Below are 12592 nucleotides of genomic sequence, written 5' to 3'. Positions count from 1 at the left end.
GCGAAATTGAGGAAGTTCTAGTTTTTGGCCTTCGTGCTTCGCCTTCATTATGGTTAAGAAACACAAGGGGATCGGCCTCGCACTATATGGCTGTGTACAGAGAAATACACCAGCAGTAACAGCCCATCTGCACAAGCTGTTTCCGTCCCACTCAAACATATAGAGTGTCTCTGATTAGTATTCATCAGAGTGTTCTTGAAAGGTTGATCTCCCTTCTCATATTAATTCATCCTCATGTCTTGTATTAAAGAGTCTTATTCATGAAATTCATGACCATAACTGTGGATGGTCATTTTCCACAAATAATAAAACAAACCATATCAACTTCGCAGAAAATTTGAATATTACACAGAATGAAAAAATTGACAACGACACTGACGGTGAGTCATCTAGGACTTAGTTTGACCTTGAGCTGATGACTAAAATATAAATACATCCCTATAAATGCTCATAAAAGACAAAGGCAGAGAAGTACTGATATCCTTGGTGGTATTTAGAGCAGCACTGGGGGAGGCGGAAAGAAAAAAAGTGAGAATAAGGCAGGGAATTTGGTTTTAATGCTTCTGCTTCTACATGATTAGCTTGTACAGGACAATAACAGCTCATCTCAGGTCAGCCCCCTCACCAATTTCAACGCCTATAGGACTGAGTGTTTAACCTTCGTACGGATTAAAATATGGTTTTAGCTCTGTTAAAATTGTCAAGTAAAGAAATTTCCCATCTTAAACCTGTGCTGACTTTTAATCTTGTTTAATCGTTTGACCCCGAAGTTCTTGTGAGGCTGCTTGTGTCTAGATCAGGGGCCTTCAAAGTTTTTCAGGCCAAGGACCCCCAAACTGATAGGGAGATGGAGCAGGGACCCCCTGTTATATATTCTGTAAAATTGTGTTTTATATTAAACTGGAGGAGTGCAGGAGGCTTGGAGGGACAGGTCCAGGCTAGTCTCGCACTGAGTGAACCGGTCGGTGTCCAGTTTGAGAGAGCTCCTGTGTGTCGCTGAATGTGTGCATTTCTGACTGAAAGATAACATCTTCTGCCTCCATTTATCCATTCGCTACAATATATTGGATTCATGTTAATGAGTATTTAAAGAGATTTAAATTTGTGGAAAAAAAATTGGAGAAAAAAAATGAAAAAATGAAAAATTGTCTAATCAACCAAAAATTTCACAGACCCCCTGCAGTATCGCCACAGACCCCTTAGGGGTCGCGGACCCCCTGCTGAAGACCTCTGGTTTAGATAACAATTATAATTTGAGAATTTTGGCTTCTTCTTCTGAAAAATGGGTTTTGTATGGAAACATGCTGGTAACAATAATTTCCTGATGATTTTCTAAATCAAGTATCATGCAAAGAACTTGATCTGGTAATAATAAGGAAAAAATGGGAACATCCTTAAATCAAAAGTATTCTTAACACCCATGTAGATATTCATTTATTATTCACTTTGTAGGTTATATTATTTATAAATGTAAAATTGTATGTTTACCTGTAGACAAATTTCTCACGCATGCATCCATGTTCAGCAGAGCTAAATGACAGACTTATGTTAGCATAACTACAGACAGACAGACAGACCGACACACACAAAATTCCCAGTCCTATTATTTTTACAAATATGCAGTCCGTGTGACAGTCATACTGTGACATCATCCCCTCACACTGTAATGTAATTATGAACAGATTTGTGATCTTGATATCAATAATCCATGTGTGAATGTGTTAGTCTGAGCATGTGTGTGTGTGTGTGTGTGTGTGTGTGTGTGTGTGTGTGTGTGTGTATGTCCTGGCTGCTGAGCATGCTGACTGTGCAGCCCAAGGTGAAAGGGGTGCACGCCTCAATTATCTTTGCTCGGCTTTGCTGTTTGCTCAAACTGCCGGCACTGCACTGCCATTACTTGAAATGACCCTTCTTATCCTTGGGGTGAAAAAGTCAGATGGATTCATACTTCAAACCACCTTAAATTCCCTTTCACCCCGTCAATGAGCCACCTTAAATGTCGGCCTAACTCATCCACTAGTCGCTTGCCCTCTCCCTAAAGTGAAAGGGAGACAGTTTCCATGGAAACCACCAGTGGAAGTCTTTTTTTTTTTTTTTTAATCGCCTGAGCTGAGGGCTCTGTCTTGTCTCTGTTTCCTACCGCTGACATACGGAGAGCGAGAGAGAGAGAGAGAGAGGGAGGGAGAGAGAGAGAGAGAGAGAGAGAGAGAGAGAGAGGGGTGTTTGTGTGTGTTTTTATGCATTCACATAAGTCTATATTTGAAGCGTGTGTGCCTTGTGTATGAAATGGCTGAACAGTGTTAGCCAGACTGAATGAGTGTGCACGTCATGGTCTTCGACACGAAATCAAATTCCTCATCATGTTTCTGGATATAGCATGAGCACCGAGGGGCTCACGTGTGTTCGGGAGCTTGTTTATGTGCATGTGTATTAGTATCACTCTTGACATAGAGTCTAATTGTGATTTCACTGCATTAGATGACTCATCTTCCCTCTAACACGTCTCCCTGACCAACAGGCAGCCATGAACAGATTCAATGAACTCATCTGACTTACAGAAAAACAACACTAACAACACAAAACTAACCATGAACTCAAGAGTGAACTAAAACCAAAAAACAACCTCCAAAAACAGGGCTGCAACTAACAATTATTTTCATTACTAATTAAACCGAAAATAACATATTTGAGCACCAGCAAACATTCACACATAAAAAGCTGGAAAACATGGATTTTTGCATTATAGCTTAAACAAAGCAAAAAGTCTGCAGTGATGTTAGTGGCTCTGAGTCAGTGCTACATGCTAACAATGATAACATGTTCATGTTTAGGGACTGTATGTTAACCATGTTCACCATGTTAGTTTAGCATGTTAGCATAGCAACAATTAGCACAGAACATAAAGTAAAGCTGAGGCTAATGTCATTAGTTTTGCAGATATTTTACGTTAGTGTGGCTCAGGTGACCAAAAATGACCTGAAAATGTTACTCAATTAACAAAATAGTTTGATTACTTCTCTGTCGTTTGCAGGAATAATTACTATAAAACTTAAGTGTTGTGTCTTTGTGTTTGCACCGCCATATCGACATACAAAGTGTTAACTTTGAGTCTGCAATTGAGAGAGCATTGGTAGGAAATAAAATGGCAATCTTGGCAGAAACAGATGGTAAAAACGGAAAAATGAGAGACAGAGAAATGGTCCGGAAATGACTGAGTGTAAAAACAGTGATGTAACTGAGAGGTAACATTTGCCTTACTGTCTGACAGACGATGCCTGTGCTTCATCACTCCTCATATGCAAACTCTCCCAATCTTTACTTGTCGTCTTGTATCTCTTTCACTCTTGTTGGATAAGAAACCCCGGCAGAGCATCCCTTTGCTCATCATCATCATCACTTCCTCTCAGTCCATCATATCTCATATCCCTCCTTTTCACCATCTCTCTCTGGTTTCATTTGCAATTTCCTTATTCTGTACATTTCTCCACTGGTTGCAGACAGGGTTTTTCTACATCGTGACGTCAAGCCTTGGCGAGGTTTCCTGCCTCTGAATGACCATAAACAGAATATTTTCGTCAACAGCACTGAGATTACTTCGAAACTGGCGTAGGGATTGAGTGCATATCAAAGGCGAAATTGAAACCAACTCCTGCCGTCATATGAAGCTTGTCCTGCTCTGTTCTTGCCTCCTCTCAGCGAAAGAGGAGATATGGGTTTGTGTTACGCAACAAAAGACTCGCTGACAAAAAGACTGCAAGCAAACCAGATCTGTCATGACAAGCCTTTGAACTTTTAGGAGTCAGCCTCAGCATATAGATATATCACAATGCACACACAGGTTTTACGTAAACACATCAGCACAAACAAGCTTCTCCTCAAACTCACCCAAAACGCAGTATGGGAGCAAAGGAAGCCTGACAGGCTGAGCGAGGGGAAAAGGGAATAGTGAATGAGGATATGAAATGCTAAAGGAAAGTGAAGCAAAAAGACCAGACGTGCATGAGATGGAAGCAACGGAGAAGGAATAACAAGAGGGAAGAAGCAAAAACGGCACTGATGAAAGTATGTCTGAATGTGTGTCTGCTTCCTGCCTGAGGCTGTGAGACTGGGAAATCCTTCAGGCACAGGGGCAGTTAAAAAACAGCACCACCTCTTCCTGATGTTCCCTGCCCATATTTATTGTTTTATTGACTCTCCTTGCATAATCTGACATCCGCACTTCCGTGCATATTGCATCATTTGAAATCTGCAAGGCACTTAATGTGGGTAAAAATGGAAAAAGGCCTTTATATTGTCACATTGCACAGTAGGTATTAAAAAGTGTAAACATCAGAAAACTGCTAGAACAGTAAACAACCAAGAGCTACAGGACATCAGAGTGTTCATTAAAAGAGAAGAATAACATGAGTAATGTCAAGCTCAGCATGCTGGATTGAACTAGTATATATCCTTCTGTCTTCCATGTGGCTGCTCAGCTGTTTATACAGAAAAATTACATTTCCTGGCATCTGAAACTGTTTTCTGGAAGACATGAATTCAAAGGTGCTGTGAGAGGATGTGATTTGTCATCCAGGGGCTTCACAAACGTTCTGTTAACAGCCTTTGATTCAAAATCCTCTGCCAGCAGTGATTGCTTAAGTATTAAGTTCCTTTTACAGCTGCTTCCCCACAGACAGAAACAGACACACCAAAGGAAAAAAATGACAAACCATCCTCACACAGAAAAAAGAAAAGAAAGACAGAGAAAGAAAGAAAGAAAGAAAGAAAGAAAGAAAGAAAGAAAGAAAGAAAGAAAGAAAGAAAGAAAGAAAGAAAGAAAGAAAGAAAGAAAGAAAGAAAGAAAGAAAGGACCGGCATTGCAAGGTGAAATGCACAGAAGATCATCAAATATGTATTTTAAAAAGGCCAATTGCAAAACACTATTATTGTTTTTGACCTTGTGTCAGAATAGTTTTTATGAAGAGCAGAAGGGAAACTGCGACGTACACTATCTGTTCCAATGGTATAAAAAAAACATAAAATTCTGTACAGACACCCATGTTCCCAAGAAGACAGTTTATTACTGATTTTCTGTAAAACACAACAGTCCCACGAGCCTCAGCTCTACTTTGTGTTTAGCGCTAGTGCCAATGTTAGCATGCTAACTGGCTAACAACAGGCTAGAATAAGGTGGTGAACATGGTAAACGTTGCACCTGGTTAACATTGTCATTGTGAGCGTGCTTAGAAGAAGAAGAAGAAGAAGAAGAAAAGAAAGAGTCATTTAAAGGAAGCGACTCGTCCCAAATTGCATCCTTTTCCTTTTTACTTCAAAATGCAGCGCTAACGATAAGCAACGGATATGACCAAGAGGGTCAAAGTTCAAGGCGCATTTTTGTGAAGGAAGTAGTATGTTCCCGTTGTATACATACTACTTGCAACAGTACATACTTTTTTTTTTGTTTGTAGGTTGCTGCAATAGTGTGCGATTTGGAACGCAGGGTTTCCGTCTGAACATCATTGACATCTACCAAGACAGTGGTAAAGTATGCCGGCCATGTTTGTGGAAAAGGTTTTGTGAAGTGACAACGGTAGTGCGCGCGCGTGTGTGTGTGTGTGTGTGTGTGTGTGTGTGTGTGTGTGTGTGTGTGTGTGTGTGTGTGTGTGTGTGTGTGTGTGTGTGTGTGTGTGTGTGGGACCAGTTTGTGCAGAGCTGAGCGACGTTATTAGAATTCCTGTCACAGCCTGGCCCTCCCAGAGAGAGAGAGATATATAGGGAAAGAGAGAGAGGGAGACAGGGAATGAAGGTGGGAGGAAAAAAAAAAAGAAAGAGAGAGGAAGAAAATTGACAAGAGGGAGATTGAAAGGGGAGAGCGAGGGAGATGTGAGGTGAAGGAGTGCGGAGGGGAGAATGAAGGCGAGAGAAGACTGGCGAAATGGCGAAGAAAGGAGAGGCAGAGGAGGTATCGATTCAGATTGCTCTGTCGAATCGCATCACAAACTAATTCATTGACCGAAGGCCGTGACAGCAGCGGGGATGTAAGCTCACCTGATTGTTATTCATGTGATCAACACTGCACCACCACGTTATTGACACGTCTGAGCTGGGCTTCCATAGTTTCCAATTTTTCCCTTAAACTTACGAGTGGTCAGTTTTTTTTCTCTTCACTCACCTTCGCTTTAAAACTGCTTTCAAACAAACCTTACAAGACAAGGATGGTGACACTTCAAACCCAAAGAAAAACACCAAAAACACCAATTAATTGATCGTACTCGCGAGCGCTGTTTGTATATTCTAAGCCTGGCACGTTATATTTTACTTCCCTCCCTTGTTTTATAAAAACTATTAAGACCACGAGTCACTGAAACCGTCATACTCCATCCTGCTGTTGTTAACCCAAGAGCCAACAGATAAATCTGAGGGGCAATGAAATCATGAACAGGTTAGACAGAGATAAAAACATTTTCTGCGAGCATATTTTCAGGCTACTGTTTCTGTAACCTTTGTTGTTGTTTTTTGTGGATAACTGCACTTCCTGAGGCCTCTAAAATTATTCAAGTTGAAGTGTGCTTGAGGAAATTCACTCTTTGGTTTATCAGTTCACTGCTCATGGACAGGAAACATGTAATGAGGGGCTGTAAGTAGGCACTGCTTCTGTTCAAGTGGTCACACACTAACATTTCTGGGAACTGCTGTGTTAGAGTATTAGTATTAGAGAGATGTATTAATCCACAGTTGAAAATAGTCCCAAACAAATATTTTTGTTTTGGATTCATGTTTGCTAAAAACTACAGTGCCCAGCTGTTTGTTTTTTTTTGGAAATGTATTAGCCTTTTAAACAAGGAATCCACATTATGCTATTTGTTTTCAAAGGATTTATGTCTTACTAGGACAAATACGCTAGCAGCTGAACTACAGACTGGGTAGGAAAGTGGGACAGAAGGACTAACACTGATTTCTATTGGATTTGTTGACAGACAAACAAATCTCATGGCACTATTATTCTTAAATAACAACAAACCAGGTTTTAACCTGGAGTGATAAGACCTGGAGGAGCACGCGGTTATAGTTGGAGCTTTTTAAAGGGTGATTTTTAATAAGGTGCAGAAATCTTCACAATGAAAGGAGGCAGTGGCCTGCGAACAGCGAACAGCTGTCTCCTTTATGGAATGAACAGGTTTTCAGGATTTCTTGTGTCTAGCCAAACTTTCTTTAGTTTGTGTCCTGATGCCTTTGACCGATTCCATCTGAGGACACGACCCCTCCATGTTTATTTCACCCAGCGTTGTTTATGGGTCCTTGCTTTAGTCCGAAAATATTGGGGGAGATTTTTTTCCATGGAGTATATTTCCTCTTTAGTGTCAAGCCAGTGTCCTAGTCTTGGGAGGGGTCACATTTTAACCAGTTCCTTGTAAGTGCCTTTTTACATGCAAGTTTTAGAATTTTAAAGAGATGAATGTCCCTCTTTTGGATTACATCACTGGGTATTAATCCCAGGTACACAATCAGGGGGTCCTTGGGATTCACGTAGCATCAAATCTCATCCACACTCTGAATACCCCGGTCCTAAACTGTTTGTATTTTTTGATGTGACCTGAAAATATGTGAGTGATTGGCATTCATGTATCGACACTGTCTTCAGCTTTGCTGCTGTGTTTCCAAATGTTTGCTTATTGTGGGGTGTAGGAGAAAAGCAAATAAACACCTCCAGCTAGAGGAGGTTTTTTTGGATTCTGCACGAGGAATGTCAATCACCCTCCAACTGCTCAATACTCAATACTGATTTCCATTTCAATCTTACATATAATAAACATTGTCCATTATGTTCCTGTGAACTATGATACACATTTTAAACAGTCTAAGAGGTGGTGTGCTTGTATGCACCTAGAAAACCATCTTTAAAGGGTTTTGAAATATTCTGCTGATATCAATGCTTTATTTTCTACAACATCAAAGTGTTTTAAAAGCTTTCCACTCAATGAATGTACATACAGATGTTATGTCTTATACTAATTCTAATGAATTAATGGATATTAATTCATTAGGTATATAAAGGGTATTCAATGACAGGATTACATTCCTGTCCGCATGTCTTACAAGATGATGAAATACTAATGATCTCTTCCGAACTAAAAATCTAAAAAGGTAGAATTTATTTGTCCAGTTTGTTTTGTTCAGATTTCAGCGCCCCCTGCTTTATATGTGATTAGCCCTCCCACAAGCTGTGAAGAACGGAGAGACCAGCAGCAGACAAATAAACATCTGAAAAAGATGAATATTTTTGTGCTCTTTGTCTTGAGAAAGCAAAACATGCTGCAACACTGAGTCTGGAACAGACAACACAGGTCCACAAACAGCAGGAAATTCAGAGACAACACACTCCCACAAATGCCCAAAGATGAGCTTCACTCAGGTGAACATACACTAAAGCTTACAAGAGAACAAACAGGTTGTTCAGACTCACCGTCTTCGCTGCATTCCTCTGGTGGCTTCGCTTTCTTTGCAAGTCGAGGATCGAGCCATGACGTAGTTTTGGTGTTGTGACTGGAGAAGAAGAAAGAGACGTTTAGATGAAGGCAATGAGGAGAGGAGAGGTGCAAACAGAGGTCAGACAGAGATGGACAGCGAGGATAAAAGTAAGAGATCAGTGCAAAGTAATACTAATGACCTGTGTGTGTGTGTGTGTGTGTGTGTGTGTGTGTGTGTGTGTGTGTGTGTGTGTGTGTGTGTGCGTGTGCGTGTGCTTATGTGCATGGGCAAAGAGAAACAAGGGGATTTCTGAGGTAAACTAAATGGCCATTAATCCACTAATTAGCCCTCAGCCACTAATTAGTGAGGGTGAGAGGAAAGGGCAAAAGTGCACATGTGTATGCGTGTGTGTGTGTGTGTGTGTGTGTGTGTGTGTGTGTGTGTGTGTGTGTGTGTGTGTGTGTGTGTGTGTGTGTGTGTGTGTGTGCGTGTGCCTGTGTATGTGTATGCTGTCTTATTAGCAGGACAAAGTCACATTAATTATTCAACACAAAAGCTTGAGCTATAAAGTTTACACTCAACCATACATCAACCATGATTTTAAAATAGGTGCACTTTACCAGGTGCATTACACTGGATTTGTTTTTAAGCGTTTTTAAATTATTTATAATGTAAAAACCCTGTAACAATTATAGACATAACAGAATACAGTTGTTTGAGAGTACAATCCTTAGAATATATTGGTATATTTGTACCTAAAAAACAAAACAGACAAATATTTAGTAAGAGATTGTCTCTCACTCTATGAAGTAAACTTCCCCCTTCTCAGTGTAGGCCATCTCCCAGTTGTCAGGCAGAGGACCCAACTCTTCCTCATCTACATCTGGGATTTTGGTGGGGGATTTAGTGGGAGATTTTGGGGCCTCCTCTTCTTCGGTCAGGGGCTCGGCGGATGCCGGGGCCTGGCTGGACACTTCGACAGCAACCTCCCCAGAGGCGTCTGTGCTCTTGTCCTCATGTTCACTGGACTCTGTGGACCGTACACACACACACACACACACACACACACACACACACACACACACACACACACACACACACACACACACACACACACACACACACACACACACACACACACACACACACAGTTATTCTCACATACACACATACAGATCTAAATGCACACTACACACACCATGCATGATGAGTCAGAGCCAAGCCACTGCAGCGCTATGAACCCCGAGGAGAGACAGAGGGAGAGAGGGAGGGGAGAGATGGAGTCTGAGGACAATGAGCACGAGGAGAAAACAAAATAGGGATGTCAGAAATTGAGAAACAGGGAAAGACAGAGACTTCAGGGGTCAGAGTCTGAGTCACAAATACAAGGAAAGGCTTTCAGAGTGAGGAGAAAAGCTGGTGGCAAATAAGTCAGTAGATGAGGAGCACACGATTGAGGAGAAAAATACCAAACTGTATGATTCTGTATAATTCCCATTTAAAAGAGGTGCAATAAAACAGAAACAGAAAAATGACAAAAAATACAAGCAAACAGACCAAAAAAAAAAAAAAGTCAGAAAGAGGTCAAATTATTGACATCTGCCAATTCACATTCATAATTCTTACAGAGAAAGAGTGAAGAAAGTCCACATTTATTCTCAGGGTCCATTTCTTTATCCAGAACTACTGAAGGTTGTCAGCAGCACAAGTTCAACAGTACTTTTTATTCATGGTGTAGTGATGAAGTCATGTTAACACTTTTTAAAATCAGACAGGAAGGTTTAATGTAGTATCAGAGTACAGAAATGTATAGTTTTGGTTTGATGTCAGAAAGAAAGCCATACAAATAATTGATGGATTACTGCAGTTTCTTCTGTTAGAAATGTAAAAAAGTGAGTAAACATAGCAAATATATGGCAGTAAGAGAATAAAATGAAAAACCTATGACTTGCTCCAACAAAACAAAGTACAGAGAGAGATGGGGGAAAATGAAGGAACGGTGAGGGCAGATGGGACAGGACCACAGAGACGAAGAAAAAAAACAAGAGGTCAGAAGGAAGAGGATGGCAGAGATGAGAGTTGAGGTATTTATAGAAACAAGGACAAAGGCCAGTGGCAGGAAGACAGCAGGAGAGACAGATAAATGAGAGGACAGAGAGACAGGCATTGAAGCCACAATGAGACTCCGGCCAGTCGTAATAGTGGAGACATTAAGGTGCCCTTGTGCATTTTGTTACATAAGGTTATTGAGAACCAGTACAGGACACACTCATGCTGGCAGGGTCTGTTAACATCTGTAATACCTAGGGTACAGTTTTATTGTCTCCATTGTATGAACTGAAGACATGAACCCGTAAAAGGAGAAAAGAGACTCTTGATTTTGTCCATCGGGGTCAATAAGGACATACAACAATTGCTATGACAAGTGGCTTGTTTCTTTGGTTTGACTCAATCATACCAGTGAGACAGCAATAAATAACCCAGGGGACAGTCCAAGCCTTCAAACAAGATTTTTTTCCTCTCCTCAATATGACATTAAAATGTCTTCATGCTCACAGAACTTCTGGACGGCATTTAAATTGAATTTCAGTCACAAGTAGATGGAAAATGTGATATAAAGACATCAAAACAAGAAATTCCTGCTCTTCTCTCTTCTCCTGCAGTACCTGGTGTGATGGCCACCCCGTTGCCATTGACAACCGGACTCTCCTCTTCCTCCTCCTCAGGCGGTTCCAGGCTGGCGCGCTGCTCCATGTTGCTAACTGACTGGTTCCTCTTTCTCTTGCCCTGGGCGCTTGGCCGGGCTCCGGGCAGCAGGGCCTCACTCACATTCAGAGGAGGGGCTGCCGGGGATGGCTCCGCTGGAGGTTTCGGTGTGCCGTAGAAGTTATCTGAGGGCAGACGGGCACAGCAGCGTTTGTGTTAAGAGGCCACATGTACGCCTAGAGAGAGATCTCAGGTGATGTAACACACTGTCTGGCAGGCAGAGTGAAGGTCCACTGCTTGTGGGCCACTGTGGCTTTGAACAGATGAATGCCTCTCAAAATGTAAGAGATAACTTTGACTATGTTTTAGCTTGTTAACAAATCATTCCTAAATACTCCAATCAATGCAGTGCGTTTACCTGCTTTCTGGTGTTTCAGGAAGAAACTAGCATTAGTGGTCAGATTCGGTAGAGGTTTTCTGACAGACATGAAAATATGACTGGATTCAGAATCCTCTCCACCTGGTGGACCTAAATTCCCATTGTTCAAACAACTGCACTCAAACTGCTCAAGTCCAAAACATTTTCATTTAATTTCACCTTATTACAGACAACAGTTAACAAATACACAAATCGCATTACAATGATGTAAAAGTTAGTTGTTGGTTATTTAAATATTATTAAATAACATATCAATTAAAGTTGGGCTGGATTTGAATAGTATCCACTGCCTTTCTCAACAGCAGGCAGTGTTCTTAATGTTTCATTGGGGGGAGGCAGGGGGTCCCTTTTTACGATGAAATAATATTTTGGTAGTTAAGTAAACCCTGCCACTGTGCTGTCTCTGACTAATGATGCACACAAACTTATTTTCTAGCATAATGATAACTATGCCTCTTTAGTATCTTTATGTTGTTTTGAAATATATCGTTTATTATGAAGGTGCTTAAAGGTTGCATTCAATTCATATTTGGGGTACAGTTACATGTTTACAACACAGAATAGCAAATACTGTGAGAAAAGTGGTGTCTTTGCTTTTTCTTTTTTTTTTTTAAGTATTACTCAGTATGGTATCCTATTGTAGCCTCCAGCAACACCATGGAACAACAGGACTTAGAGAAACTAATGCACGCTTTCATTTCCAGCAGATTACACTACTGTCAAGGTCTTTTCTCAAGTGTCCCCCGAAAACTCAGACACAGCTTTATCTCACTCAGAAAACTGCAGCTGAGTCTTAACAAAGACCAAGAACATATCACACCAGCTCTGAGGTCTCTGCACTGACTTCCACTGTGTCCGAGAAAAGAGTTCAAAGTTCTTCTGCCCATCTGTAAATCTCTCAATGGCTTAGGACCTCAAAATGTATGTTACTGTTATTGTTATTTACCCTCAGGTAATCAGGCAGAGAGGGCTGTTAACTGTTCCCAGAGTGCAAACTAA

At 41.0% G+C, this 12592-nt stretch overlaps 1 protein-coding gene across 8 annotated transcripts in view; it reads right to left on the bottom strand.

The window, feature by feature from the left end:
- Positions 1-12592, bottom strand: part of magi2b (membrane associated guanylate kinase, WW and PDZ domain containing 2b) — a 75897-nt gene that overhangs the window by 23087 nt on the left and 40218 nt on the right. For all 8 annotated transcript variants that reach the window (XM_069702000.1, XM_069701997.1, XM_069701999.1 and 5 more), the window contains exons 4-6: positions 11115-11339; positions 9250-9478; positions 8444-8523 (exon numbers count right to left, since the gene is read on the bottom strand). In XM_069702000.1, the coding sequence (XP_069558101.1) occupies positions 8444-8523; positions 9250-9478; positions 11115-11339 (534 nt within the window). The remainder of the gene's footprint in view (positions 1-8443; positions 8524-9249; positions 9479-11114; positions 11340-12592) is intronic.

This window comes from Brachyistius frenatus, unplaced genomic scaffold (assembly GCF_029030835.1).
Source record: "Brachyistius frenatus isolate BFR_SWC_R1_liver_20210118 unplaced genomic scaffold, ASM2903083v1 Contig_39, whole genome shotgun sequence".
Taxonomy (NCBI): Eukaryota; Metazoa; Chordata; class Actinopteri; family Embiotocidae; genus Brachyistius; species Brachyistius frenatus.
The sequence above is the reverse complement of the archived record's forward strand: the minus strand, read 5'-3'. Positions and strand labels throughout refer to the sequence as shown.